Raw genomic sequence first — 26,736 nt, forward strand, 5'->3', positions numbered from 1 at the left:
CCTGACCATGCCAGACCCTAAAAGGAAACGTTAATACAGAGACAAGGCAGTTTAAACATAATTTATAATAAATACTGACAGTGAGTTGTCCTCGATGTCTCCTCCTTAGAGCCGGCCCTTCTCTGTAACTGTGACAGTCCACGTCCATAAAACTTTTCAATACTACTGGTCCTTCTTGGTAAGGACCCTGGAACTAGAGTTTCTATGTTCTTTAATAACAATATGTCCTTGGGCGAATTTTTTGGTAACTTCCAGCTGCAACACAGTCCACAATGGTGCAATCTGGGTCAGGGTAGATGGGAACAACCCGCTGAAAGCACCGTCTTCCACTATTCCAGCAGAAAAACACGCAACAGGTGCAACAAAACAAAGAAAACAGGCCTATGAGTAAAACAGTCACTCACTCAAAGTTCGGCCTCCTCTGGTCCAAAGGGAAAAAGAAACAGTCCATCTTATTTTTACCTCAACAGATCATAGCAGTCTAGGTTTCCGGACAGAGGGTTACTGCCCCCAATGAAGATAAGCTGCAAACCGGCAACTTCAGCACCATTTCTCCAACTTCACTTAAACTATAACCGGTTACCTCCTGAACCGGTCAAGGCTTAGCATGGGCATTCTTCCTCTCCTTCATGAAGGCAGCTCATGTGTTGGGGGATGGTGGCCTCCTCCACTTCCAAGGCTGATCTGGAAACTTCACCAGAACAGGGTCAACAGCAGCTGCATTTCCACAGCCCATTTCACTGGACCCATAGCCCACCACGTTAAATTCCTGGTTCAACTGTACTGTGGCAGATCAAATCCTGACCTCGGACTTCGGAGCTGATGTGGTGAATCCACTTGCTATTCACAGGAAGAGTTCCGTCAATGGGGTTTCTAGGACAGGTCCCTGTCCTCCGGCCAGTCGTTCCTCAGCCACTGGCTTCTCATTATGCCATGCCAACTCTCACTATTTAGGGTTGGATGCACTGCCCCAACAGTAGGCCCAAATCCTTGTGGGGCCTCCCTGATCCATTTCTGCTGGGCTGCTTCAGTCTCCTCGGCCTGAGGCTGCAGGGCCTCCCGCTGAGCCGCTTGGGCAAATACCTCCTGATCCCTTTCAAGGGTGTCCTCCCAAGTATAAGGCCGCTCCACCGCTGCAGCGTGCCACCTATTCCGGCATTGGCACTTAACAAAATACACTATTTCTGCCGGGTACAAGCTGTGCAGGCGGGAAGGAAGATAATTTTGCTTCCCTGCATCTTGACTGATATACACCCGGTCCGAAGTGAACTCCTCCAAGAATCTATACCCCCTCGACAATGTGGAACTCCCGGACCCGGCCTCTGGTCTTTGAATCCTGAACCGACTCCTGCCTGCCCGCATGAGATCCTTCAAGCCACCGTCTTAGGAAAGTATCAGTGAATTTTCTTTCCCACTTTGGATTCCGAGGTGGGTACATTGCCGGTATCCACTTTGGTTTAGCCTCACTGGGAGGGGCAGAATGTGTCCCTGAATAATTCGCCAGCACCCATGGCGGTTGATAGTCAGTGGGCGTGTCGGGGTCTTCTGACGCTTGCTGTGCCAACTGCGCCCTATGCTCTGAAGGGACATTCGCGACTGGCAGATTGCTCGCTAGAGCGTATGCAACCCACCTTGTATCAGCCTCCTTTGCTGCTTCCATTCTGATCCCCGAAACGCTTTCATCTTTGAAGCCCTCCGATTTCTCCATTGAGACTGGCGCCTGAACACCCGGTACCAGATCTGCAGCCTCCTCTTTGTCAACATGGGTCACCGCTGAGGACTCTCTCACTTCCACTGCAGAAAATGTTCCCGCTGGTATCTGACTCCAGCACATGAGTTGTAGCTCGTGTGTCAGTAGTCCCACATCCAGCTGCAATAGTACTGACCACTGCAGTATTACTGGTGGCAGCAACACTGGCTCTGGGACAGTTCTCCTTGGCCAACTGCTCGCTGCGGTCCCAGGGGTAATTACTCCCTCCATTTCGTACTCAGTTTCTCCTCCCAGACTCCGATACTCGTCGAGAGGATCTCGAGCGTATTCAGCCATGTTTGCCAGGAGCTCTTTCCAGCGCGTCTCTATTTCTCCACACTGAAGGCAAAATGTCGCCGAACGCCTTCCGATGGCATGCTTCCTGCGTGCCTGACTCCGCCTCTTCCTAGGCCAAGTTTTTGACACGACCGCAGCATCACACTTCAATCTTGGGGTCTCCTGCCCCAGCCGCATCCTCTTTTAGCGCACGTTAACACCCAGCGGGCCACGCCTCATGCTGTACAATGCCTCCCTCCGGAACGTACCTCCTATTCTGGGAAGGGTTTTATACACCGGGATCATCCTTCTTTGGGCAGTCACTAGTGGAACCCCCCCCAGTTCTAACTCCAGCCATAACCCCAACAAACCCCTAACTCTAATCCCAACCCTAACCCTAGCCCTTATCCTAATGGGAAAATTGAAATAAATACATTTTTTTAATTTTATTATTTTTCCCTATCTAAGGGGGTGATAAAGGGAGGTTTTATTTACTATTTATAGCGGGTTCTTATGTTTGGCCGCTGTCACATGCTAAAAGATGCTTTTTATTGCAAAAAAAATGTTTTTTGCATCACCACAGTTTGAGAGCTATAATTTTTCCATATTTTGGCCCACAGAGTCATGCGAGTCATTTTTTGTGGGACAAGTTGACGTTTTTATTGGTACCATTTTTGGGCACATGGAATTTTTTAATAGCTTTTTATTACGATTTTTGGGATGCAGATTAAAAAAACTAGCATTTCATGAATTTCTTTTGGGGGGGGCATTTATACCGTTCCGCGTGTGGCAAAATTGATAAAGAAGTTTTATTCTTCTGGTCAGTATGATTACAGCGATACCTCATTTATATTTTTTTAATGTTTTGGCGCTTTTATACAATAAAAATTTTTTATATAAAAAATAATTATTTTTTCATTTCTTTATTCTGCGAGCTATAACTTTTTTATTTTTTTGCTGATGATGCTGTATGGCAGCTCGTTTTTTGCAGGGCAAGATGATGTTTTCAGCGGTACCATGTTTATTTATATCTGTCTTTTTGATTGCGTGTTATTGCACTTTTTGTTCGATGGTATGATGATAAAGAATTGTTTTTTGCCTGTTTTAAGAGGTTCACTAAAGGGGTTAACTAGTGGGACAGTTTTATAGGGTGGGTCGTTATGGACGCGGCAATACTAAATATGTGTACTTTTATTGTTTTTTTATTTACATAAAGAAATGAATTTATTGGGGAATATATTTTTTTTCTTTATTTAGGAATTTTTTCAAAATTAGTTTTACACGTTTTTTTTTTTTTAACTTTTTTACATTGTCCCAGGGTGGGACATTACTATGCAAAGTCAGATCCCTGATCTGACACTTTGCACAGCACTGTGTCAGATCAGTGATCTGACAGGCAGTGAAAGAGCCTTCTCAGGTCCTGCTCTCAGCAGGCACTGAGAAACCACGTCCCTGCAGGACCCAGAAGGACCCTGCGGCCATCTAGGATCCAGGGGCCTGCAGGGAGGAGGCCCCCTCCCTGCGCGATGCTTCCCTATGCTACCGGAACACTGCGATCATGTTTGATCGCAGTGTGCTGGGGGTTAATGTGCCGGGAGCGGTCCGTGACTGCTCCTGGCACATAGTGTCGGGTGTCAGCTGTGATAATCAGCTAATACCCAGCTGCGTTCAGCTGCACTCCCCTCCGTGAGCGTGGCTTATCGCATATGATGTACTATACAATCCATGGGCATTAAGGCCCAGGGCACATGAACGGTATAGTACGTCAAATGTCAGAAAGGAGTTAAACTCGTCAGTCCTCGGGCGAGAAGAGTCTTTGTGCGAGGTAGTAGCATCCTGACGACTATGCCAAATGTAAGATGCCCACTTGAGGTAGTCATGGGCGAGCTCTGGTCCCCACTCGCTCTGGCATCCTACAGACAAAGAGTGTCTCAGTCTTGGTGTACTGCTGTGTATGTGGTGCTCTCCACTTACTTGTGGCCTTCAGGTCTGTTCTGAGTCCAGCAATCTTTCTTGTGGAATCAGGGCAGCAAACAGTCCAGGAGACACGAGGTTCATAAAAACAAAACTTTTACTGAGAGAATGGTAGTCTGTACAATATTTACAAACAGGTTTAAAGGATAAGGTCCAATGGATTGTCATCTTTCTCACAGGTACCGGATACAACTTTAGCCTTGGTTCTCGAGATAGGTGGCATATCCCCCTTTCTGGCATTCCTAGCCCTCGGGGATCTTTCTCACTTCTAGCAGCATTTCTGGATTATGATACTGTAAGGAGGTGGAGTGGAACCTCACATGCCTTCTCTCTCTTGGTCACTGTTCGCACGATCGCATGTACCTCCTGGTTTATTAATGTTTATATATTGTGATGTACTGTAATGCAAATGCACTATGTATTGCTGTATTGTGTACGTAATGTGTACTGCATAGAATTAGAGTTAAGATAGGATCTTAGATAGCATAGAGCCATAGGGTTAGAATAGAGGGGGGCATTGTAGAGTTTAGGAATAGAATAGCATAGAGTGATAAGAGAGTACAGGCAGCACAGTGGTTAAAAAATGGGAGGAACAGCACAGAGCAGGGAAATATAGTCAGGATACTTCCTGATTAGAGTCAGAAACCCGGGCAGCCTGCCCAAGGGCAGGACACATGCAGTATACAGTTAGAAGCCGTGGGGATAAGTCTGCGGACGGCAGTTAGGGGCCCCAGGCTGGATAATAGTGCAGAAGGGCACCAGCTCATCAGGACAATCCCCAGGAAGGATCTGGGGTTAAGACTGGGGAGGGAGTTGTTAGGATGGCACTCCCAGCACCTTTCCCGATTGGAACCGGACAAGGGACTGACAGGGAGTTGGTGACGCAGGAAGTACAGATGGGACATGGATTGTCCTCGGAGACTGCCAGAATTGCCGGGAGAACAAAAGGAGAGGATATAGAAGGATTGGAGTCTGTCCGGAAGGTAGGGAAAGTACAGGATATTTGGCTCTGTGTGAATTGTGCTGCTAAAGTGATGAGTAGCCATGTTATCTGTAAAGTTGAACAGTTTAAAAAGGACTGTGACTCTACAGTGTTTTATGGTACCTGGGACCTGGGAACATGAAGCTGGACTGACAGAGACAGAGAGGACTCTAGCAACTGAAGTGAGTACTCTGCTGCACGCATCACACACACTACAAGAAAGACTTTGTGTTTCATCTGTGGGGTGCCAGGGTGTGACCATTACAGCTTGTTGCCACGATGACCACCCTGGCAGCCTTACAGAATTGGTATAGTCGGCAGGATGCCGATACCTTATGTGCAGAGAGCAGAGGAGCCTTGAAGACAGCAGCTGTGAAAGAGTTAAAGATAGCGACCATTAGAGAGTTAAAGATGGCACCGAACACTGACAAGAAGATTGTGATCAGTGGTGCAAAAGCTGAGAGCGGTGCCGCCCACCATGGGCGTCCTAAACAGAAAAGGGCGCAAAGATAAAGAAGCAGTGGCCTGAGCCAAAGCCACATCCCATAGTGACTGGTTCCCGCCTGAGATGGGCGCAGCCAAAGAAGAAACCCCGGCCCCGACCCCTGCAGCAGGATCTGAAGGAATGGATGGGGCAGCTGGAAGTAACTGCACCCACAAATAGGTGGAGCCCAGAAGGGCAAGACGGCATCCCTGGAAGAGAGATGCCATTGCCAAGTGAGATACTTGTGATGATGAAGATCGCTGAGATCGAGGACACCTCAGACGCGGAGTAGCTGAAAGAAACAATAGAGAAGCCGGAAGCCGTGGAGGACTGTCACAGCCGGCTGCAGGTTTGGTGAGTGAGAGACCTGCACTTACCTCAGATCCCACATCAGTAGAGGCCCGGTGGGTAGTGGGAGTGATTGAACAGAAGAAATGGCAAGAGTGCCAAATTTTAAAGAAGCTGCAGTGCCCCGGCGAAGGAACCATGTCCGCCCGGATTACGCGCAGCCCCTACAGAAAGCCAGAGGGCAGAGGTGCCCTTAAAGGAAGCGGAGGCCACAGTTGGGTCACAGGAGCAGGAGGCTCCAAGTTTGCTGAGTCGGTCGTTGCCAAAGGAAAGAAGTCGGAGGGACAGTGATGAGTCATCCTTCAGCGGGTCTTCAGGCCAAACCTTCATAGTGATCCAGGGCCAGAATGCAGCCAACTATGCTACTCAGTGGACCTGTATTGACTGATAGGGACCTTTTAAGAGAGTTGTGCCGGTTGCACCGAAGTGGAAATGTAAATGTAAATTTTGTTGCAGTGTGTTAGCGAAGTTATTGACACCAGTTTTCTGGTAAAATAGTTACCTACAGGCCAGCTATTTTAAACTGTGGGTTGCACGTCACATGGAACACCTATAAGCGCGGTCAAAATTCTGCCATTTCTGTACTCCCTTTAAATTTTGTCGCAGTGTGTTAGCAAAGTTATTGACACCAGTTTTCAGGTAAAAATAATCACCTACAGGCCAGTCATTTTAAACTGTGGTTTACACGTCACACGGATCACATACAAGTGCGGTCAAAATTCTTCCATTTCTGCCCTCCATTTAAATTTTGTTGAAGTGTGATAGCGAAGTTATTGACACCAGTTTGCTGGTAAAAATAGTTACCTACAGGCCAGCTATTTTAAATTGTGGTTTGCCTGTCACATGGATCACATATAAGTGCGATCAAAATTCAGTCATTTGTAGTAAACGTGGAAAATATTGTCCTCCATTTAAAATGGGCAAGGCACGTGGCAAAGTATGGGGAACGGGATGTGATGGTGATGGTGCATAGAGAGGCCGAAGCTCTGGGCAAGCTGAAATTGCGCCACAACAAACAAACGCATTTTCTCACATGACCTTCCTGTCCCAATTACTAGAGGACCGCAGCACACCACTATTGAACCCAGAGCAGTGCGAAAAGATTGTTGGTTGGATAGAGGATAATGCTTCCAGTCACTTTGCCAACACCACCCTGTCTTCCACACGGTCAACTCTGAGTAGCCATGTGTCTGGACCGCATATTCCTCACCCTGATCCTCCTTCCTTCCACCATGCCCAGTGCCCAGAGACAACTGATCCCACCCTTGGACACTCCAATGAGCTGCTCACTTTTCCATTTATAGATTCGGGACACTCGCCTGGTCCACTTGAAGGGGGCAAGATGAGATCGCATGTAGCAATGCCCAATTATTTCCCACGGTCACCCAAAGGCAATGGTGGGAAAGTGTCACAAGAGGTGGACGATGATGAGAAACAATTGACAGAAAGTCAGGAGGATGACCAGAGTGCGGAAGTGAAAGACAAGGTGGTGAATGATATAATAACTGACCCAACCTGGCCGGAGGACATGCAGAGCGAGGACAGCAGCACACAGGAGGAGGGAGGTGTAGCACCCCAACAGGCAGGAAGAAACAGTGTGGTGGCCGCAGACAGAAGGCAGGCAACCGTTCCCTGAAACACCAACACGACGGAAGTTGCCAGTCCAACTGTTAGGTCTTCCCGAGTTTGTTTGTTTTTTAAAGACTTTGCTGACAACCCCATAGAGGCCATTTGCACTACCTGCCAGGCCAGCATAAGCAGGGGTAGGAAAATTACCAGCCTGACCACCACCAGTATGATCAGGCACATGGCAGCAAAGCACCCAACTTTGTGGGCCGAACCCCAGGGTCCAGGAACAGTGCCTGCGGGTGACACCACTGCTTCTTCCACTGTGCATGCAAACCAATCCCCTGTCCATGGTGCATGCGAAGATGCCTCCTGCCCTGCACCTATCGTTGCACACACTCAACTAGCACCATCAGCAAGCATGTACACGTCCTTGTCCCAGCACATCTTTCGGTTGTCCATACCCCATTCCTTGGATCGCAAGTTGAAATATGCAGCCAACACCCCACAGGTCACAATACTAAATTCCCACATTTCTCGACTACTTGCGCTCTAAATGTTGCCTTTTAGGCTCATGGAGACGGAAGCTTTCCTCAACCTGATGGCGGCGGCCATCCCTCGATACTCAGTCCCCAGCCGCCACTATTTCTCCCAGTGTGCCGTCCCCGCAGTACACAAGCACGTGTCCCACAACATTAGCCGCGCCCTCAACAATGCAGTTACTGGGAAAGTCCACCTAACCACGAACACGTGGACAAGTGCTTGTGGGCAGGGATGGTACATCTCGCTGACGGCACACTGGGTTAACATAGTGGAAGCTGGGACACAGTCGTACCTAGGGATGGAACACTGTTATGAGTTCATTTTCTCCTTCACCTCTGATGTCTGATGAACTCCCTCTGCTGGTGAAAGGAGGTAGTGAAATTGATCTGGATGGGAAGAAGCTGTCATCTGAACAGGTGGAGTGTGATTGGACATCCGGAATTTCTGAGTGGATATAAGGCAGCCGACGCCCTCCAGGGTTGCTGGTGATCCTTTCTGCTCTGAGCTCTGGCATCCAGTTTAGTTCCTGTCTACTAAAAGCTAAGTTTTTGCTCTGCTATTTTTCCATGAGATTTTGTCTGTTTACTTAGTGTTTGTGTTCAGCCTGCCCTGGTTTGGACAGGCTGAACTCCATTGTCTTTGATCAGTTGATCTCTTTGCTCTGTCTTCGGAATATGCCTGAGTGCTGACATAGTGATTTTGAAGACTAGTGACTTCAGGGCCTTTTCTATCAGATGTGTTGGACATTATTTTTGGCAGAGTTTTTTGCGTGATTTCAGCCAGCATCTTTTCTGTCCTTTCCTATCTAGTTAGTTTGGCCCCATCATTTGCTCAGCCTGTCTTTCTGTCTGTGTTTGTGTTTTCATCTGTTTTTCACCGACAATACATGTTGGGGGCTGTCTATTGCTTTGGGGTCTGCTCTGGGGCAGTTTAGATTTCCCCTTTCTTTCTTTAGGCTTATTTAGCTCTCCGGCTGTGACGAGGGGTCTAGGGCACCGTAGGAACCCCCCACGGCTACTGTTAGTTGTGGTGAATAGGATCAGGGGTCTGCAATCCGCTAGCTACCAACCTCTCCGGTTTTCTGGACTTAGCTTGTGTTTTTGTTTTTTCCTCCTACAGTGACTCATTCATAACAGAACACGTCCTCCCGACGCTGAGGATTGCGGGCCCTACATCAATCAGGGTTGCCCCCTCTGTCTACAGCTCCTGCACCTCCTCCTCTCCAGCCTCCATCTCTGAAATGACCACATCAGTCACAAGCTGGAAACACTGCAGCACTGCCTCAGCCAAGCACCAACTGCACAATGCTGAAGAGTTGTGGACAGCTCTGAAAGAGCAGGCAGATCTGTGGCTGACACCACTGAACCTACAGCCAGGCATGGTCATGTCTGACCATGGCCGGAACCTGGTGGCGACTCTGAGGCGAGGTGAGGTCACACACGTACCATGCCTGGCCCATGTGCTTAACCTCGTGGTTCAGCGGTTTCTCGAAACCTACCCAGAGCTGCCGGACCTGCTTGTCAAAGTACACCGCCTGTGTGCCCATTTTAGAAAGTCAGCTACAGCTTCCGACACCCTTGCTGTGCTTAGGCAGCATTTGCAGCTTCCAGCTCTCCGACTGGTGTGTGATGTCCCCACACGTTGGAACTCTACACTGCAGATGTTGGGAAGGATGTTATGAATGAGTCACCGTAGGAGGCAAAAACAGAAATACTAGCTAAGTCCAGAAAACCAGAGAAGTTGGCAGCTATCGGATTGCAGACCCCTGAACCTAACAACAACAACTAGCAGTAGCCGTGGGGGGTTCCTACGGTGCCCTAGACCCCTCGATCACAGCCGGAGAACTACATAGCCTAAAGACAGAAAGGGAAATCTAAACTGCCCCAGAGCAGATCCCAAAGCAATAGGCAGCCCCCAACATATAATGACGGTGAAGCAAGATGAAAAAACACTCACACAGATAGAAAGATAGGCTGAGCAAATGATGGGGCCCAAGCTAACTAAATAGGACAGAATAGAAAAGCTGCTGTCTGCAATCCGCCAAAACCCTCTCAAAAACAAGAGCCAACAGACTGATAGGGAAAAAGGCCCTGAAGACGCAAGGCTTCAAAAAGACTATATCAGTACTCAGGTATTATCTGAAGACAGAGCAAAAAGGAAATCAGCTCACCCAGCAGGGAAAGGCAGAAATCCAGAAAAACAAGGCAAAACAAAACCAAAACACAAATGCAAAAAGTAGAGCAGAAAACTTAGCTTTTGAGGAGCAGGAATCAGACTGGTCTCCAAGAATCCCTCAGAGTAATCACCCGCAAGGCAGAAGGGCGTCGGCTGCCTTATATCCAGTCAGCAATCCCAGTCACCCAGTCATTATCATTCTTCTCAGGTGCTTTGTAATCAGCCTCACTACCTTCCTTCCCCCAAGAAGAGGGACTTCATCAGACCTCAATGGTGAAGGGGAAAATTAACTCACAACAGTACCTCCCCCTTGAGGAGGGGTCACCGAACCCTCATCCATGCCACCAGGGCGATCAGGGCGAGCCCGATGAAAGGCACGCACCAATCTTTTGGCATGAATATCAGAGGCAGAGACCCAGGAATTATCCTCCTGACAATAACCCTTCCATGAGCAGAAGAGGGCCGTTGTTGACTACCAGCATCAACAAGGCCGTCGGTATTCAGTTCAGACTCCACACATAAGACCTCAGGAGTGGACATGGATGTCATACATATGTAACATCATCTAAAACTTTGAGGACTCCACCAAAATGCTGAGCGGCAATGACGCCAAAATTAGGGTCACCATCCCGCTTCTCTGTCTCCTGAAACGCTCTCTGCTCACAATCAAGGAGGATGCATTGCAAGCAGAGCATGATGAGATGGAGCAAGGAACCATACAGGGTGATTATACACAGCCCAGCCTCATCTCATCCCAACGTGGATTGGGTGACAATGAGGAAGAGGAGGAGGAAAAGCAGGAGCTACGTTCATGCACTATAGACAGTACTACCTGCACAACTGTCATACTATCTATTCAGCGTGGATTACCTGAGGACAGGCAGGAGGAGGAGAAAGAGGAGAGCATGGCCAGTCGTCCTCTTGGTGAGGACACAGAAGTCTTGCCTGTTATCTGTCTGGCACGCATGGCTGATTTTATGTTACGCTGTCACTACCCTTGCGTTCTCAAAATTTTGGCGTGACAGTCATTACTCATTGGTGACACTTCTAGACCCACGCTACAAGGAGAACTCTCTATCTCTTATTCCAGAGGTGGACAGGTCTACTAAAATGGGGCAGTACCAGAAGGCCCTTGTTGCAGAATTATTAAAAAATTTTCCATCTGAAAATGCTGGCGTCAGAGGTCACAGTTCGTTGTACAGCCAAGGAGTACAGGCTAGAGAGACACATCTCCAATCCTGCAGAGGCAGGGGAACACTGACAAAGTTCTGGGAGAGTTTTCTCATACCCTCCCATCGCACAGGCCCTGAGGTGCAGGGTACTCTCACAAGGAGTGCAAAGTTTGGTAAGATGCTGACAGAGTACCTTGGTGACCGCACCAATGTCCTCCATGATTCTTCTGTGCCTTATAATTATTAGGTATCCAAGCTGGACACGTGGCATGAACTGGCTCTCTTTGCCTTGGAGGTCCTGGCCTGCCCTGCCGCTAACGTTTTGTCACGAGGGGCTTTTATAGCCGCTGATGAAATTGTAACTGACAAGAGCATCCACCTGTCAACTGAAAATGACTCTTATAAAAATGAACAAGTGCTGGATTGGGACAGACTTCTCAACACCACCGAATGATACCAGTGTAACATAAACTCAAATCCAGTGTCTTTGTTTTGGAGGTCTATACCCATGCATCTCTTCATACCCACACATGGATATACACTTCCTGATTTTGGCTATTTGCTGTTGTCCTCCTTCTCCTCATCCTCATCCTCCACCAACATATCACCAGGGTGACCGTGGTCCATGATGCAACACCCACATAATTTTTTTAAAGGGTGTTTATGATGCCGGTAAAAAAAAATTGGTATACAGTATGTTCATGTATACCCCCCAGGGGTAAATGTTTGTGAGCCCATACACTTAGTGCATGGGCATTATAAGTATAGGATACCTGCTCCTATGTAATGGGAAAATTCCTTTTTGAGATCCTCCTCCACATCTCTTCCAAGTGGCATAGTAGTGCCTCCAAATTTTTGGCAGCCCTTGCATTCACTGCATAGGCAAACATTATGGGAGACCTGCTCCTTTCTAATTGAAACATTTTTTTATGAGGCGCTCCTCCACGTCTCTTCCAAGGGGCATTGTAGTGCCTCCAAATTTTGGGCAGCCCTTGTATTCATTGCATAGGCAAACACTATGAGAAGCCCACTCGTTTCTAATGGGAACTTCTTTTTTGAGGCCCTCCTCCACGTCTCTTACTATGGGCATTGTAGTGCCTCCAAATTTTTGGCAGCCGTTGCATTCACTGCATGAGCCAACACTAGTGGAAACTAGCTCCTTTCTAATGGGAATATTTTTTTATGAGGCCCTTCTCCACATCTCTTACAATCGGCTTTGTAGTGTCTCCAAATTTTTGGCAGCCCTTGCATTCACAGTATAGGCAAACACTATGGGAGACCCGCGCCTTTCTAATGGGAACATTTTTTTATGAGGCCCTCCTCCACATCTCTTCCAAGGGGTATTAGGGTGGGTCCAAATTTTGGGCAGCCCAGTCACTCACTGCATACGCAATAACAGTATAGGAGACCCACTGTTTAATAATGGGAACAGCAAAGCATAGCCGGCTGATGGCTCTGTGAGAATAGTGAGGGCCGACTGCTGGCCCTTTATGAATTGTATGAATTGTAAAGGCCGGCTGATGGCCCTATAAAAATAGGCTTTGTGACTTTCAGAGTCCCTCCTTCATATATGAAACAGGATGTGTCTGATGATGTGTCACACACCACATGGCCAGATAATGTTGTAAAATGTTAAAATTAAATTTCCCAGTGAATGCATTTGTCTTGGTTTAGAAGCATTGCTAAAGTTCAAAAACACATCAAAAACGTTACATGTGAACATAGCCCAAGATGTGCAGGAGGATTTTCCTTTTTGGTTATTTATTTTGCCTTATATACAAGTCAATACCCTGAAAAGGATGTTCCTTAACATATTTCCCAGGAAAATCTATTTTGGTTTTGTTTTTGTATGTTTTATTGTGAGTCTGTAAAAGTGGCATAAGACTCTGACAACATTGTTCACAGCAGTGACCTGGGAGTCAGAAATGCTTCCAGTTCCAGGGGTCTCACCCATGCTGCTTCTATGTCATTTGAGCACTGTTACCATTGATTTCCGCTATTTCTAGTTCCTCTGCAGACCGCCGGGGGGGGGGGGCGCCGGAAAAATGCTCGAGTTTCCCATAGACTTACATTGGGCCCATAGGCTTACATTGGGCTCGCTGCTCGGGTCGAACTCCCGAGCATTCCAATTTGCACGACCCGAGCAACGAGCACTCAAGCATTTTAGTGCTCGCCCATCACTATTCATTATCCATTACTATTTTCTTTTAGGGAAGATCTATAAGTACTACTTCACTTCGCAATTCGGTTTGTATATTACATGCACGCTCTACAAGGAGAAACTTTACCCCTTAGACCTCAGTCCAGAGCCTCTCACCTAGCCTAATCAGTTCTCATACTTTGCACTGACGAGGGCCAATAGCACGAAACACCGTGTCTGCAAATTGAGATTCTGATTTGGCTTTTATCCTAAGTCATATTACAAGACTCGTTAAAGGGTCGATTGTGACTTGTAGGATCGATACTACTTACAGGTGGCGCTATAGAGTTCAAGTCCTCTTTCTCTCTGAAGAGACAATTTGCATATTATATTGCATGTTGGATTTTCAACAAGTAATTGAGCACAGACTACAGTGTTGCTTGACAAACCTGTGCATAACTCCTCCAATTCTGTGAGGGAGGAGGTTGTGAACCAAGTTTGTAGACACTGGCTAAACAAGGATTGCTTCCTCTCCCCCACTAACCAAACTAGTTTTACAGGAGAGGTTGATATCAGGACATAGGAAACCAAAATGCTCATGAGGACATTTGGCAGCCTACAGTGAGGTGAACCTCTGTGGAAAAGCTGGAGACATGCATTCGTCTGAAGAAGACGTGAAAAGGGTAACTTTAAAAATATTATTGTCCTTTGTTTTACAGAAAATGTATGTGCTGTATTAGCCATTGTTAACATCTTCTCTGAGAAGATCATACACTTTGCTTATTTTGTCTGCTTTTTTATTGCATATTTCTATAGAATCAAAATGAAACAAGAGGAACATATTTTAAGGCTTTGTTCTAATTGGTGTCATGGCTTCTGATCCATGATGTATTCAATGGATCGATTTTATAATGTATAAGAATGAGAATATCTCAAAGGAAACATGACAGTAGATTCATGTTGCCCGGGACATGAATAGGACACTGTCTATGTTATTACAGCCATGTAGGTATTACTCTAAATGCTGCAGTGTTTTAGGGAAAACTTACTTTGAAATGCTAACCGGGTATAATGCATCTTAGGTGACTGCGGGGAGGTCCCCAGTGGCTTCTCCCAACCCTGTTTCTTTAGGCCTCATTCACACATCTGTGTTTTAACTTTTACATGAAAAATAGTACCATTGTTATAAGTGTTTTGTATCACTGTGACATTAATAGGGATGAGGAAAACCGAATGATAAAGTTTGAGGTCTTTACAAAACCCTGAGTTCGAGGTTCGTATAGAACTCTGAAAACATTTTCTCCTGGAAGTCCGTGTTACTGTTCTGGTTCACCAGCGAAATAAAGCTTATTGAAAGGCTGCAGTGCAGTATACATGGACCCACCTAGCCTATTAATATCATCCCCCACCTGTCTGCTTTGCCTTAGCTGGTTATTAAAAATGGGAGGCACCTAAAGCGTGACGTGATGTCCCCTCTATTTTTAATAATTTGCCTTAGCTGGTTATTTGTTATAACCAGCTAAGGCAAAAAAGACAGCTGGTTCAAGCTTATTGTTTTTTTTATTCTATGTTGTTTTAAGTAATTTCTCTATCCGCATTTGTTTGCAGGGCAATTGTCTTGCTTTTGCTCCCATTTCACTTCCTTTTTCAGCCCCCTAGTCCTTACTACAACCATTTTACAGCACCAAAGTTCGGGACCCGATTGACTTATATGAGGTTTGGGTATGGGTCAAGTACAGATCAAGTTCTGGTACCCAACCTGAACTTTGGACTAAAATGAGGCAGAACCTGAAAAATACAAACTTCCATGGGTCTGCTCATCCCTAGTCATCAGTATACGGCCTGTGTACTCAATTTTACTATCTGTTAGTCATCAGTGTGAAATATGAACAGCAAATGGTTTGTACACCGATGCCATCCATGTACTACTGTATGTGTTTTTCACAGACCAATAGACTTGTATTGTCATGTTTAGTCAACAATACCAGAAAAAAACAGAAATATCTGTGAGTTTTGCATGGAAAATCACAGACATGTGAATAGCCCCATAAATTACATTGGGTACGTGTTCTATCAGTGAAAAAAGCAGAACACATACGTGCAACACAGACATATGAAGGAGGGGTTAGACCAACAGGACTCTTCATATGTTTGTGTGTATACAAAGAGACCAGTCAGTCTACAGTGGGGTGAAACCACTGAAGATCTACCTTGGAATAGTCATCCAATACGCATGGTCCCTGATCTGTTTTTCAAAGTATATTTACGCTAAAAGCTGCAGCGTTTCATATTAAAACATACAAGGTTGTAGTAATGCAGTCATTGTCTGATTCATGCTGTCCATGGTTCGGGCAGCATTAGTTTACTATGGTCAGGTTCTCAGGTTAGGTTTTCGAATTGGTTTTTACACCTCAGGATACCACTGCAACATATTCTACTCCTGCCAGGAATGCTAGTTTGAACAGATGTTAATAATTGACCTTTAAAAATGACATAAAAAACTCACATTACACGCTGCTTGACTATAAAAATTTTTGCAGAATTGCTGCATAAAAAGAATATGTCACATACATTCATTGCCCATCTGTGACTGATCTTTTGTATACTGGGGCTATCTGTTTAATACTTATAGGGCGGAGTCAGTGTGCCTGGTTTCTTAAATCTGTAAAACGTTTAGACTAGACAATCTTAAAATTTACCAAATTGCTTATGGTTATAAGCAGCTCTTAGTGTTAACCAACTCAAAACTGATGCAAACAGATGCATTTTAAAGCAAGAATGCCCTTTTAACATAACAATTGAGTTTTTTGCATTTTCTAAAAAAAAACAGGAATAAAAACCTGAATGAAACACGTGAACAAAAGTAAGTTAATAGATACCTATTTGACACAATTCTCCTATTATATCCTAAATGCATCAGTTTAAATACATTTTTTACACTACTCTCAGATACATCAAGTATACAAAAAAAAGTGGTGTGAATAAAGCCTTGGACTGTCTAGTCTAAGTTTACACATCTGTTTCACACCACATTTTTGTGATGTACTGGATGTATCCATTTGTGCTGTAAAAAACACATTCAAAGGGAACCTGTCACCAGATTTGTCCCATATGAGTAAGACCAGTACCTTTCAGCCCTGATATATAGGATTCTAATATGCTCTAAATATGCCCCCAATCCGGTCTGCAAGACAATGAAAAGATCTTTTATTATACTCACCTATGGGGCGGTCCGGTCCAATGAGTGCCGCTGTCTTGGTCCAGCGCCTCTTCTCCTCTTGCGATGCCGTCCCCCTTCTTGTTTCATGGGGATGACACGTCTACGCCATCCACACAGTGTCATTGGCATCATGCTCCTGTGCAGGCATACTTTTCTCTGCAAGGTACTGCTTGGCGCATTCCCTGGAAAAGTCCATAGAGCATGTGCATTGCAGTACTTTACTCTGCCCTGGTTAGGGAAGTAGAGAAGTAAGCCTATGCAGGAGCGTGATGCCGGGGAGACTATGTGGATGACGAAGGATGCGTCATCCACAGAAAACAAGAAGGAGGATGGCATTGCAAGAAGGGAGGAGGCACAGGAGCAAGACAGCGATGCCCATTCTACCTGACCGCCCCATAGGTCAGTATAATTAATGGTATTTTTCTTTTATTGCAGGCTGAATTTGGGGAAAATATACAGCATATAAGAAGGCTGTAAATCAGGGCTGAAAGGTGGTGGCAGTATCTCATATGGGACAAACCTGTTGACAGGCTCTGTTTAAATATGTATATTTGCATTTAACATATAATGTAATGGGAAAGTCGTATGTCAAATGTGTATCCGTTTGACATGCATTTGTGCACATATCTGTTTCCATCCGTTTTTATTTTCAGGATACAGAAAAGGCAGTTTGCTGCAATATTTATCCTTTAAAAACAGATGGAATTTTTTTTCAATTCTGACCAGTGTCACTTTATAAGGTTATAACTATTACCATTATCACTTATTTATATAGCACCATTGATTCCATGGTGCTGTACATGAGAAGGGGTTACATACAAATTACAGATATCACTTACAGTAAGCAAACTAACAATCATAGGCTAGTTTCACATTTGCGTCTTTGTGCGCATAATAAACCGCATGGACTGTTTTGTGAAGAAAAAAAAAACATGCCTGTGTGCCTTCATCCCGTTGCCAAGCAAGTGTCCCCCAACACATGCAGGAGCGATTACGCATTAGATTTTTATCACATTTCTGAGCAGCAAAACGCGCATGCGTTTTTGCATGCGTTTGTGTTTTTTATGCGCATGCGTTATAAGTGGAGAAAAAAGTACAGTCAGACTTTAAGAGTTTTTATACTCACATTTCAAACAATGTTTCGTTGTGTAGGGGTGGTTTAAACTAGTGTCTAGACATGTTTACTCTTAAAACGCATGCGCACGCAGATGCAGGCAAATGCATGTCTATGCGCACGTCTGTGTTCCCATAGACTGTAATGCGTTGTTTTGATGCATTCCTACTTTTTGAAGCCTTCGGGCAGACCCAAAAATGCAACATGTTGCGTCCGGCGCGTCTAGACGCACACCTGGAAAAAACGCATGTGCACGAAAACGCAGACGAACGCATGCAAATGCAAGACCATGCATACACCATGTTAAACATTGGTACGCATGACGCATGAGCATGGATGCGCACGATGCACTGCGCACAAAAACGCTAATGTGAAACCAGCCATAGACTGATACAGAGGGGAGATGACTCTTCCCTTGCAGACTTACATTCTACAGGATGGTGGGGAAGAAGACAGTAGGTTGGGGGTTGCAGCAGCTCTGTTGTTGGCGAGTTGGTAGCTCCGGTAGTTGTGAGGAGGCAGCGGGGTCATTGCAGGCTGTAAGCTTTCCTGAAGAGGTGGGTTTTCAGGTTCCGTCTGAAGGATCCGAATTTTGTTGATAGTCGGACATGTAGGGGCATAGAATTCCAGAGGATGGGGGATATTCAGGAGAAGTCTTGGAGGCGGTTCGGTGAGGAGCGAATAAGTGTGGAGGAGAGAAGGAGGTCTTGGGAGGACTGGAGATTACATGAGGGAAGATATCTGGAGATTAGCTCAGAGATATATGGAGGAAACAGGTTATAAATGGCCTTGTAGCTCAGTATTAGTAATTTGAGCTGGATACGCTGAGGGAATGAGAGCCAGTGAAGTGATTTGCAGAGGGGAGAAGCAGAGGAGTAACGATGAAAGAGATGAATTAGTTGGGCAGCAGAGTTAAGGATGGACTGGAGAGGTGCAAGGGTGTTAGCAGGGAGGCCACAGAAAAGGATGTTGCAGTAGTCAAGGTGGGAGATGATGAGGGAATGCACAAACATTTTAGTAGATTGAGGATTGAAGAAAGGACGTATTCTAGAAATATTTTGAGCTGGAAGCAACAGGAGGTGGAAAGAGCTTGGATGTGCGGTTTGAAGGACAGGGCAGAGCCGAATGTTACTCTGAGGCAGCAGACTTCTGGTACAAGGGGAAGCGTGATGTCGTTAACTGTGATAGATAGGTCAGGTAACAAAGATCTGTGAGATGGAGGAAAGATGATGAGCTCAGATTTGTCCACGTTGAGTTTGAGGAAGTGAGAGGAGAAGAAGGAGGTTATGGCTGATAGACACTCTGGGATTCTGGACAGCAAAGAGGTGATGTCTGGGCCAGAGAGGTAGATCTGAGTGTCATCAGCATAAAGGTGGTACTGGAATCCATGGGACTTTATGAGTTTCCCCAGGCCAAGTTTATAGATTGAGAAGAGTAGGGGTAATAGAACAGAGCCTTGGGGGACTCCAACAGAGAGAGGGTGGGATGAGGAGGTGGTGTGGGAGTGGGAGACTGTTGTGAGTTCATTTTCCCCTTCGTCACTGAGGTCTGGTGAACTCCCTATTCTGGTAAAGGAAGGTAATGAGTCTGATTATCAGGCACCTGAGCCTAATGAGGATGACTGGCTGAGTGGAGTCACGGACTGGATATAAGGCTGCCGACGCCCTTCCGCCCTGCGGGTGATTTCTCTGTGGACTTCTAGGACACCAGTCTGATTCCTGCTCCTCTAAAGCTAAGTTTTCTGCTTTGCCTGTTAGCATTAGTGTTTTGTTTTTGTTTTCCTTGCTTTTCTGGATTCTGCCATTCCCTGCTCGGTGAGCTGAATCTCCTTTTGCTGGCTGCTCTGTCTTCAGAATATTCCTGAGTACTGACATAGCTTTTTTGAAGCCTAGCGTCTTCAGGGCCTTTTTCACTGTCAGTCTGTTGGCTCTTATTTTCATAGGGTTTTTCACGGATTGCAGACAGCAGCCTTCCTGTCCTTTCCTATCTAGTTAGCTTGGGCCCCATCTTTGCTCAGTCTATCTTTCTGTCTGTGTTAGTGTTTTCATCTTGCTTCACCGTCATTATATGTTGGGGGCTGCCTTTTGCTTTGGGGTCTGCTCTGGGGCAGTTTAGATTTCCCCTTTCTTTCTTTAGGCCTATTTAATTCTCCGTCTGTGATCGAGGGGTCTAGGGCATCGTAGGAACCCCCCACGGCTACTGTTAGTTGTTGTGGATAGGATCAGGGGTCTGCAATCCGATAGCTGCCAACCTCTCTGGTTTTCTGGACTTAGCTAGCATTTCTGTTTTTGCCTCCTACGGTGACTCAATCATAACAGAATCACCCGCCATACCGCAGATCCTAGGGTACTCAATAGCAGGAAAGAATTGTGTTTAAAAAAAAAAAAAAAAAGTGTGTGTATATTCTTTCCTCTATATCTCTGAGGCCGTAGGGGGAGTTTTTTTTTCTCTCAATGGAGATAAAGCAATTGTCTGATCGTGTGGAGCAGCTCGCTGCGGAAGTGCGGGGAATTTCCGCCTACCTTGCTCGTTCGCATGCTGTTGAACCAAAGATCCCTACTCCTGATGTATTTTTTGGGGATCAATCTAAATTTTTGAGTTTCAAAAATAATTGTAAATTATGTTTTGCCTTGAAGCCTAATTCGTCAGGGAGCTCCGTGCAGCAGGTTAAAATTGTCATCTCTTTGCTGCGTGGCGATCCCCAGGATTGAGCGTTTTCTTTGAAACCAGATGATCCCATTCTGACTAATGTGAACGCATTCTTTCAAGCTTTGGGGTTGTTGTATGACGAACCTAATGCTATTGATCAGGCTGAAAAGACCCTGTTGGCATTGAACCAGGGTCGAGATTCTGCAGAGTTGTACTGTCAAAAGTTCCGAAAGTGGGCGGTCCTTACTACCTGGAATGATAATGCCTTGGCTGCTCTCTTTCGGAAGTGTTTGTCAGAAGCCGTAAAAGATACTATGGTGGGATTTCCTGTTCCCTCTGGTCTGGACGATTCTATGTCATTAGCCATTCAGGTTGATCGGCGTTTACGTGAACGCAGGATTGCACGAGAGGTGTTGCCACCGGTTGAACAGACGTTTGAACCTATCCAATGTGATAGAGTTTTGTCTAAGGCGCAATGTCAGAAGTTCAGAAGGCGTAATAAGCTGTGTTTTTTCTGTGGGGATGCCTCGCATATTATTTCTGTTTGTCCTAAACGAGAGTAATGCTTTGCACACACGTTTTCTGTTGGTGGTGTTCAACCTAAGTTTCTTCTGGCAATTACTCTGATCTGCTCCCTGTCCACATTTTCCGCCAAGGCTTTTGTGGATTCGGGAGCAGCGCTAAACCTAATAGACTTGGATTTTGCTAAACGTTGTGGATTTCCGATGACACCTCTGCAGACGCCTATCCCTTTGAGGGGGATTGATGCTACTCCTTTGGCTAAAAATAAACCTCAGTTTTGGACCCAGGTGGTCATGCGGGTCGCCCCAGACCATCAAGAAAATTGCAGATTTTTGGTGTTGCATGGTCTGCATGATGCCATTGTTCTGGGGTTTCCCTGGTTGCAAATTCATAATCCAGTTTTGGATGGGAAATCTGTGTCTGTGGTGAGTTGGGGTTGTCGGTGTGCCTTTAGTGAGGCTCCGGTTTTTTCCACCTCTCCTCAGTCGCATGATGTTCCTGACTATTTGGCGGACTTTTATGATGTATTTAGTGAGAATGAGTCTGCGTCCTTGCCTCCTCATAGGAGTTATGACTGTGCAATTGAACTAAGCCCGGGGTGTAAATTTCCCAAGGGTCGGCTCTTCAATTTATCTGTACCCGAGCACGAGGATATGCGGTCCTATATTAAGGAGGCGTTGGAGAAGGGTCATATTAGACCATCCTCTTCACCCTTAGGTGCCGGTTTTTTTTTTGTGGCCAAAAAGGATGGTTCTTTAAGGCCTGGTATTGATTATCGTGCCCTCAATAAAATTACTATTAAATATCAGTATCCGTTACCCCTGATTTCGGATCTATTCTCTAGAGTTAGAGGTGCTTGCTGGTTTACCAAGCTTGACCTCAGGGGGGCGTATAATCTTATCCGCATTAAGCAGGGGGATGAATGGAAGACGGCGTTTAATACTCCGGAGGGACATTTTGAGTACCTGGTGATGCCTTTTGGGCTCACTAATGCCCCTTCTGTCTTCCAGTGCTTCATGAACGATATTTTCCGAGACTTTGTCGATAAATTTTTGATTATCTATCTGGATGATATTTTGATCTTCTCCAAGGATTGGGATTCTCATGTGGAACATATTCGGACTGTGTTCCGGATCTTGAGGGAGAATTCCCTGTGTGTCAAAGGATCGAAATGCCTTTTTGGAGTACAGAGGATTTCATTTTTGGGATTTATTTTGTCTCCGTCAACTATTGAAATGGACCCGGCCAAGGTACATTCCATTTATGATTGGGTTCAGCCCACTTCGTTGAAGGCCCTCCAGAAGTTTTTGGGTTTTGCTAATTTTTATCGGAAATTTATAGCAACATTTTCTAGTATTGCCAAGCCATTGACTGATCTGACTAAGAAGGGTGCGGATGTGTTGAATTGGTCTCCGGAGGCTGTTGCTTCCTTTTAGGAGCTGAAGCGAAGATTTACCTCCGCCCCTGTTTTGCGGCAACCTGATGTCTCACTCCCGTTCCAGGTAGAGGTGGATGCTTATGAGATTGGTGCAGGAGCTGTTTTGTCCCAAAAGGATCCTGTAACATCTAAAATGAATCCCTGTGCATTCTTTTCCCGAAAGTTCTCTCCATCTGAACGTAACTATGATGTGGGGAATCGGGAACTGTTGGCCATGAAATGGGCATTTGAGGAGTGGAGACATTGGTGGAGGGAGCTAAACATCAAGTTGTGGTCCTCACTGACCACAAGAATTTGATTTACCTAGAGTCGGCTAAACGCTTGAACCCTAGACAGGCTAGGTGGGCCTTGTTTTTTACATGTTTTGATTTTGTGGTCTCTTTTCTTCCTGGAACTAAGAATGTCAAGGCAGACGCCCTCTCTAGGAGTTTCTTTGCTGATTCTCCTGTGGTGACCAAGCCTGCTACCATCTTAGGCGAAGGGGTAGTTCTTTCTGCCATCTCGCCCGATTTGAGACTTGCTCTGCAAGAGTTCCAAGAGGACAAACCTGAGCATTGTCCCAGTGGAAAGTTGTATGTTCCTGACTAGTGGAAGAAGAGAGTGATGTCTGAAGTTCATTGCTCTGCATTGGCTGGTCATCCAGGTATTTTTGGTACTAGAGATCTGGTGAGTCGCTCTTTTTGGTGGCCCACCTTGTCTCATGATGTCAGGAATTTTGTGCAGTCCTGTGGGACTTGCTCCCGGTCTAAATTTTGTTCTCGCTCTAGTGGGTTGTTGATGCCTTTGCCGGTCCCCAGGAGGCCATGGACCCATATTTCAATGGATTTCATCTCTGATATGCCGGTCTCTCAAAGAATGACTGTTATTTGAGTGATTTGTGATAGGTTCTCTAAGATGGTTCATCTTGTACCACTCCCTAAGTTGCCATCTTCTTCTGAGTTGGTGCCCCTGTTTTTGCAACAGGTGGTTCGCTTACACGGGATTCCTGAGAACATTGTATCTGACAGAGGAGTTCAGTTTGTGTCTAGATTTTGGAGGACTTTCTGTTCCAAGCTGGGAATTCAGTTGTCCTTCTCCTCTGCTTTTCACCCTCAGACCAATGGGCAGACAGAGAGAACAAACCAGACCTTGGAGTCGTATTTGAGATGTTTTATTTCCGCTGATCAGGATGATTGGGTTTCATTTTTGCCCTTGGCCGAATTTGCTTTAAATAATAGAGCTAGTTCTGCCACTTTGATGTCACCTTTTTTTTGTAACTTTGGGTTTCATCCTCGATTTTCTTCAAGGCAGGTGGAGCCTTCTGCCTGCCCAGGTGTTGACACTGTGGTGGAGAGAATGCACCAGATCTGGGACCAAGTGGTGGATAAGTTATCTCTCTCCCAGGAAAAGGCCCAGCGGTTTTCAATCGACATAGGACCATTGGTCCCCAGTTTAAGATTGGTGATATGGTGTGGTTATCATCAAAAAATATTGCTATGAAGGTGGCTTCTCCTAAGTTTAAGCCTAGATTTATTGGACCTTACAAGATTTTGGAGATTATTAATCCGGTCTCTTTTCGTTTGGCTCTTCCTGTCACATTTAAAATCCATAATGTGTTCCATAAGTCCTTGTTGAAGAGGTTTGTTGAACCAGTTGTTCCTGGGGTGGCACCTCCAGACCCTGTATTGGTTGAAGGTAACATGGAATATGAGGTAGAGAAATTACTGTATTCCCGTCTGGCCAGACGGAGACTCCAGTATTTGGTTAAGTGGAAGGGTTATGGTCAGGAGGATAATTCCTGGGTCTCTGCCTCTGATATTCATGCCAAAAGATTGGTGCGTGCCTTTCATCGGGCTCACCCTGATCGCCCTGGTGGCGTGGTTGAGGGTTCGGTGACCCCTCCTCAAGGGGGAGGTACTGTTGTGAGTTCATTTTCCCCTTCGTCACTGAGGTCTGGTGAACTCCCTATTCTGGTAAAGGAAGGTAATGAGCCTGATTATCAGGCACCTGAGCCTAATGAGGATGACTGGCTGAGTGGAGTCACGGACTGGATATAAGGCTGCCGATGCCCTTCTGCCCTGCGGGTGATTTCTCTGTGGACTTCTAGGACACCAGTCTGATTCCTGCTCCTCTAAAGCTAAGTTTTCTGCTTTGCCTGTTAGCATTAGTGTTTTGTTTTTGTTTTCCTTGCTTTTCTGGATTCTGCCATTCCCTGCTGGGTGAGCTGAATCTCCTTTTGCCGGCTGCTCTGTCTTCAGAATATTCCTGAGTACTGACATAGCTTTTTTGAAGCCTAGCGTCTTCAGGGCCTTTTTCACTGTCAGTCTGTTGGCTCTTATTTTCATAGGGTTTTTCACGGATTGCAGACAGCAGCCTTCCTGTCCTTTCCTATCTAGTTAGCTTGGGCCCCATCTTTGCTCAGTCTATCTTTCTGTCTGTGTTAGTGTTTTCATCTTGCTTCACCGTCATTATATGTTGGGGGCTGCCTTTTGCTTTGGGGTCTGCTCTGGGGCAGTTTAGATTTCCCCTTTCTTTCTTTAGGCCTATTTAATTCTCCGTCTGTGATCGAGGGGTCTAGGGCATCGTAGGAACCCCCCACGGCTACTGTTAGTTGTTGTGGATAGGATCAGGGGTCTGCAATCCGATAGCTGCAAACCTCTCTGGTTTTCTGGACTTAGCTAGCATTTCTGTTTTTGCCTCCTATGGTGACTCAATCATAACAGGAGACGCTGAATGTGCAGTTGGAAAGATATGAGGAGATCCAGAATATGGTGAGGTCTTTGATGCCAAAGGAGGAGAGGATCTGTAGTAGGAGGCAGTGGTCAACTGTGTCGAAAGCAGAGGACAGGTCTAGAAGGAGGAGAAAATAGTATTGTCGATTAGCTTTGGCTGTAAGTCATTAGTAATTTTGGTCAGGGCTGTCTCAGTGGAGTGATGGGGGCGGAAACCAGATTGTAGATTGTCAAAGAGCAAGTAAGATGAGAGGTGGGAGGAAAGTTCAGCATGGACATGCTGCACCAGGATTTTGGAAGTGAATGGGAGCAGCAATATTGGGTGATAGCTGGACATAGCGGTTGGGTTGAGGGTTGTCTTTTTAATAATAATAATAATAATAATCTTTATTTTTATATAGCGCTAACATATTCCGCAGCGCTTTTCAGTTTTGCACACATTATCATCACTGTCCCTGATGGGGCTCACAATCTAAATTCCCTATCAGTATGTCTTTGGAATGTGGGAGGAAACCGGAGTACCCGGAGGAAACCCACACAAACACGGGGAGAACATGCAAACTCCTTGCAGATGTTGTCCTTGGTGGGACTCGAACCCAGGACTCCAGCACTGCAAGGCTGCAATGCTAACCACTGAGCCACCGTGCTGCCCTTTTAAGGATAGGCGTAATTGTGGCATGTTTGAAAGCAGAAGGGAAGGTACCAGAAGTTAGTGATAGGTTGAAGAGGTGGGTTAGGGATGGGATAAGAGCGGTGGTGAGGTTGGGGAGGAGGTGAGATGGGATGGAGTCTAGTGCACAGGTGGTGAGGTGTGATTTGGAGAGGAGTCAATTAAGCTCCCCTTCAGTGATGTTGGAGAGGGAGGTTATGGGGTTTGGGCATTGGTCTGGTATACAAAGGGGTTGTGGTGGTTGAACAATGAAGACTTGCCTTGTTTGGTCAATCTTATTTTTGAAGTGTGTGGCAAAGTCCTCAGCAGAGATGAGAGAGGTTGGAGGGGGCAGTGGTGGGCAGAGGAGGGAGTTAAAAGTTTTGAATAACTGTTTGGGATTGCAGGATAGGGAAGATATGAGGGTTGTGAAGCAGGCCTGTTTAGCTGAGGCGAGGGCAGATTTGAAAGCGAGTGTTGCCTGTTTGAATGCAGTGAAATCGTCTTGCAAATTTGTTTTCTTCCAACACCACTCTGCAGCCCTGGACACTTGTTGGAGCTTTTTAGTGTTGTTATTGTACCAGGGCTGTCTGTTGATACATCACACTCTGCCATGAACGAGAGGGGCGACCGCGTCAATAGCTGAAGTGCGAGTGGCATTGTAGAAAGCAGTGGCACTGTCTGTGTTGTGGAGTGAGGATATGGATGCCAGTGGTAAAATAGAGTAAGAGAGCATGTGGGCTTCTAGGTGTGCGAGGTTTCTGCGGGGGGTGCGCATGTTGCTGGACATGGGTGACAGTTGAGAAGGACAGGGATGAGAAAGTGAGTAGATGGTGGTCGAATAGAGGGAGAGGGTATGTGGTGAAGTTAGATAGAGAGTACTCTAGAATGCTTCAATATATTTCAGTGATTCTGAGAATGTTTTTTCATGACACATTTTACTTCACGTTTGTGTTAAATTTTGGTTGATATGATTTGCGTTTACTTATGAAGATATCAAAAAATTTATAAAAACTTCACATC

The 26,736-nt window shown here is 45.9% G+C and overlaps 1 protein-coding gene across 1 annotated transcript in view; it reads left to right on the forward strand.

The window, feature by feature from the left end:
* The first annotated feature begins 7,174 nt into the window (after positions 1-7,174).
* Positions 7,175-26,736, forward strand: part of LOC141096299 (solute carrier family 2, facilitated glucose transporter member 9-like) — a 144,872-nt gene continuing 125,310 nt past the window's right edge. Inside the window, exon 1 of the mRNA XM_073582840.1 lies at positions 7,175-7,303. Coding sequence (XP_073438941.1) covers positions 7,175-7,303 — 129 coding nt within the window. The remainder of the gene's footprint in view (positions 7,304-26,736) is intronic.

This window comes from Dendrobates tinctorius, unplaced genomic scaffold (genome assembly GCF_039654945.1).
Source record: "Dendrobates tinctorius isolate UK_male_01 unplaced genomic scaffold, ASM3965494v1 ptg000073l, whole genome shotgun sequence".
Lineage (NCBI taxonomy): Eukaryota > Metazoa > Chordata > Amphibia > Anura > Dendrobatidae > Dendrobates > Dendrobates tinctorius.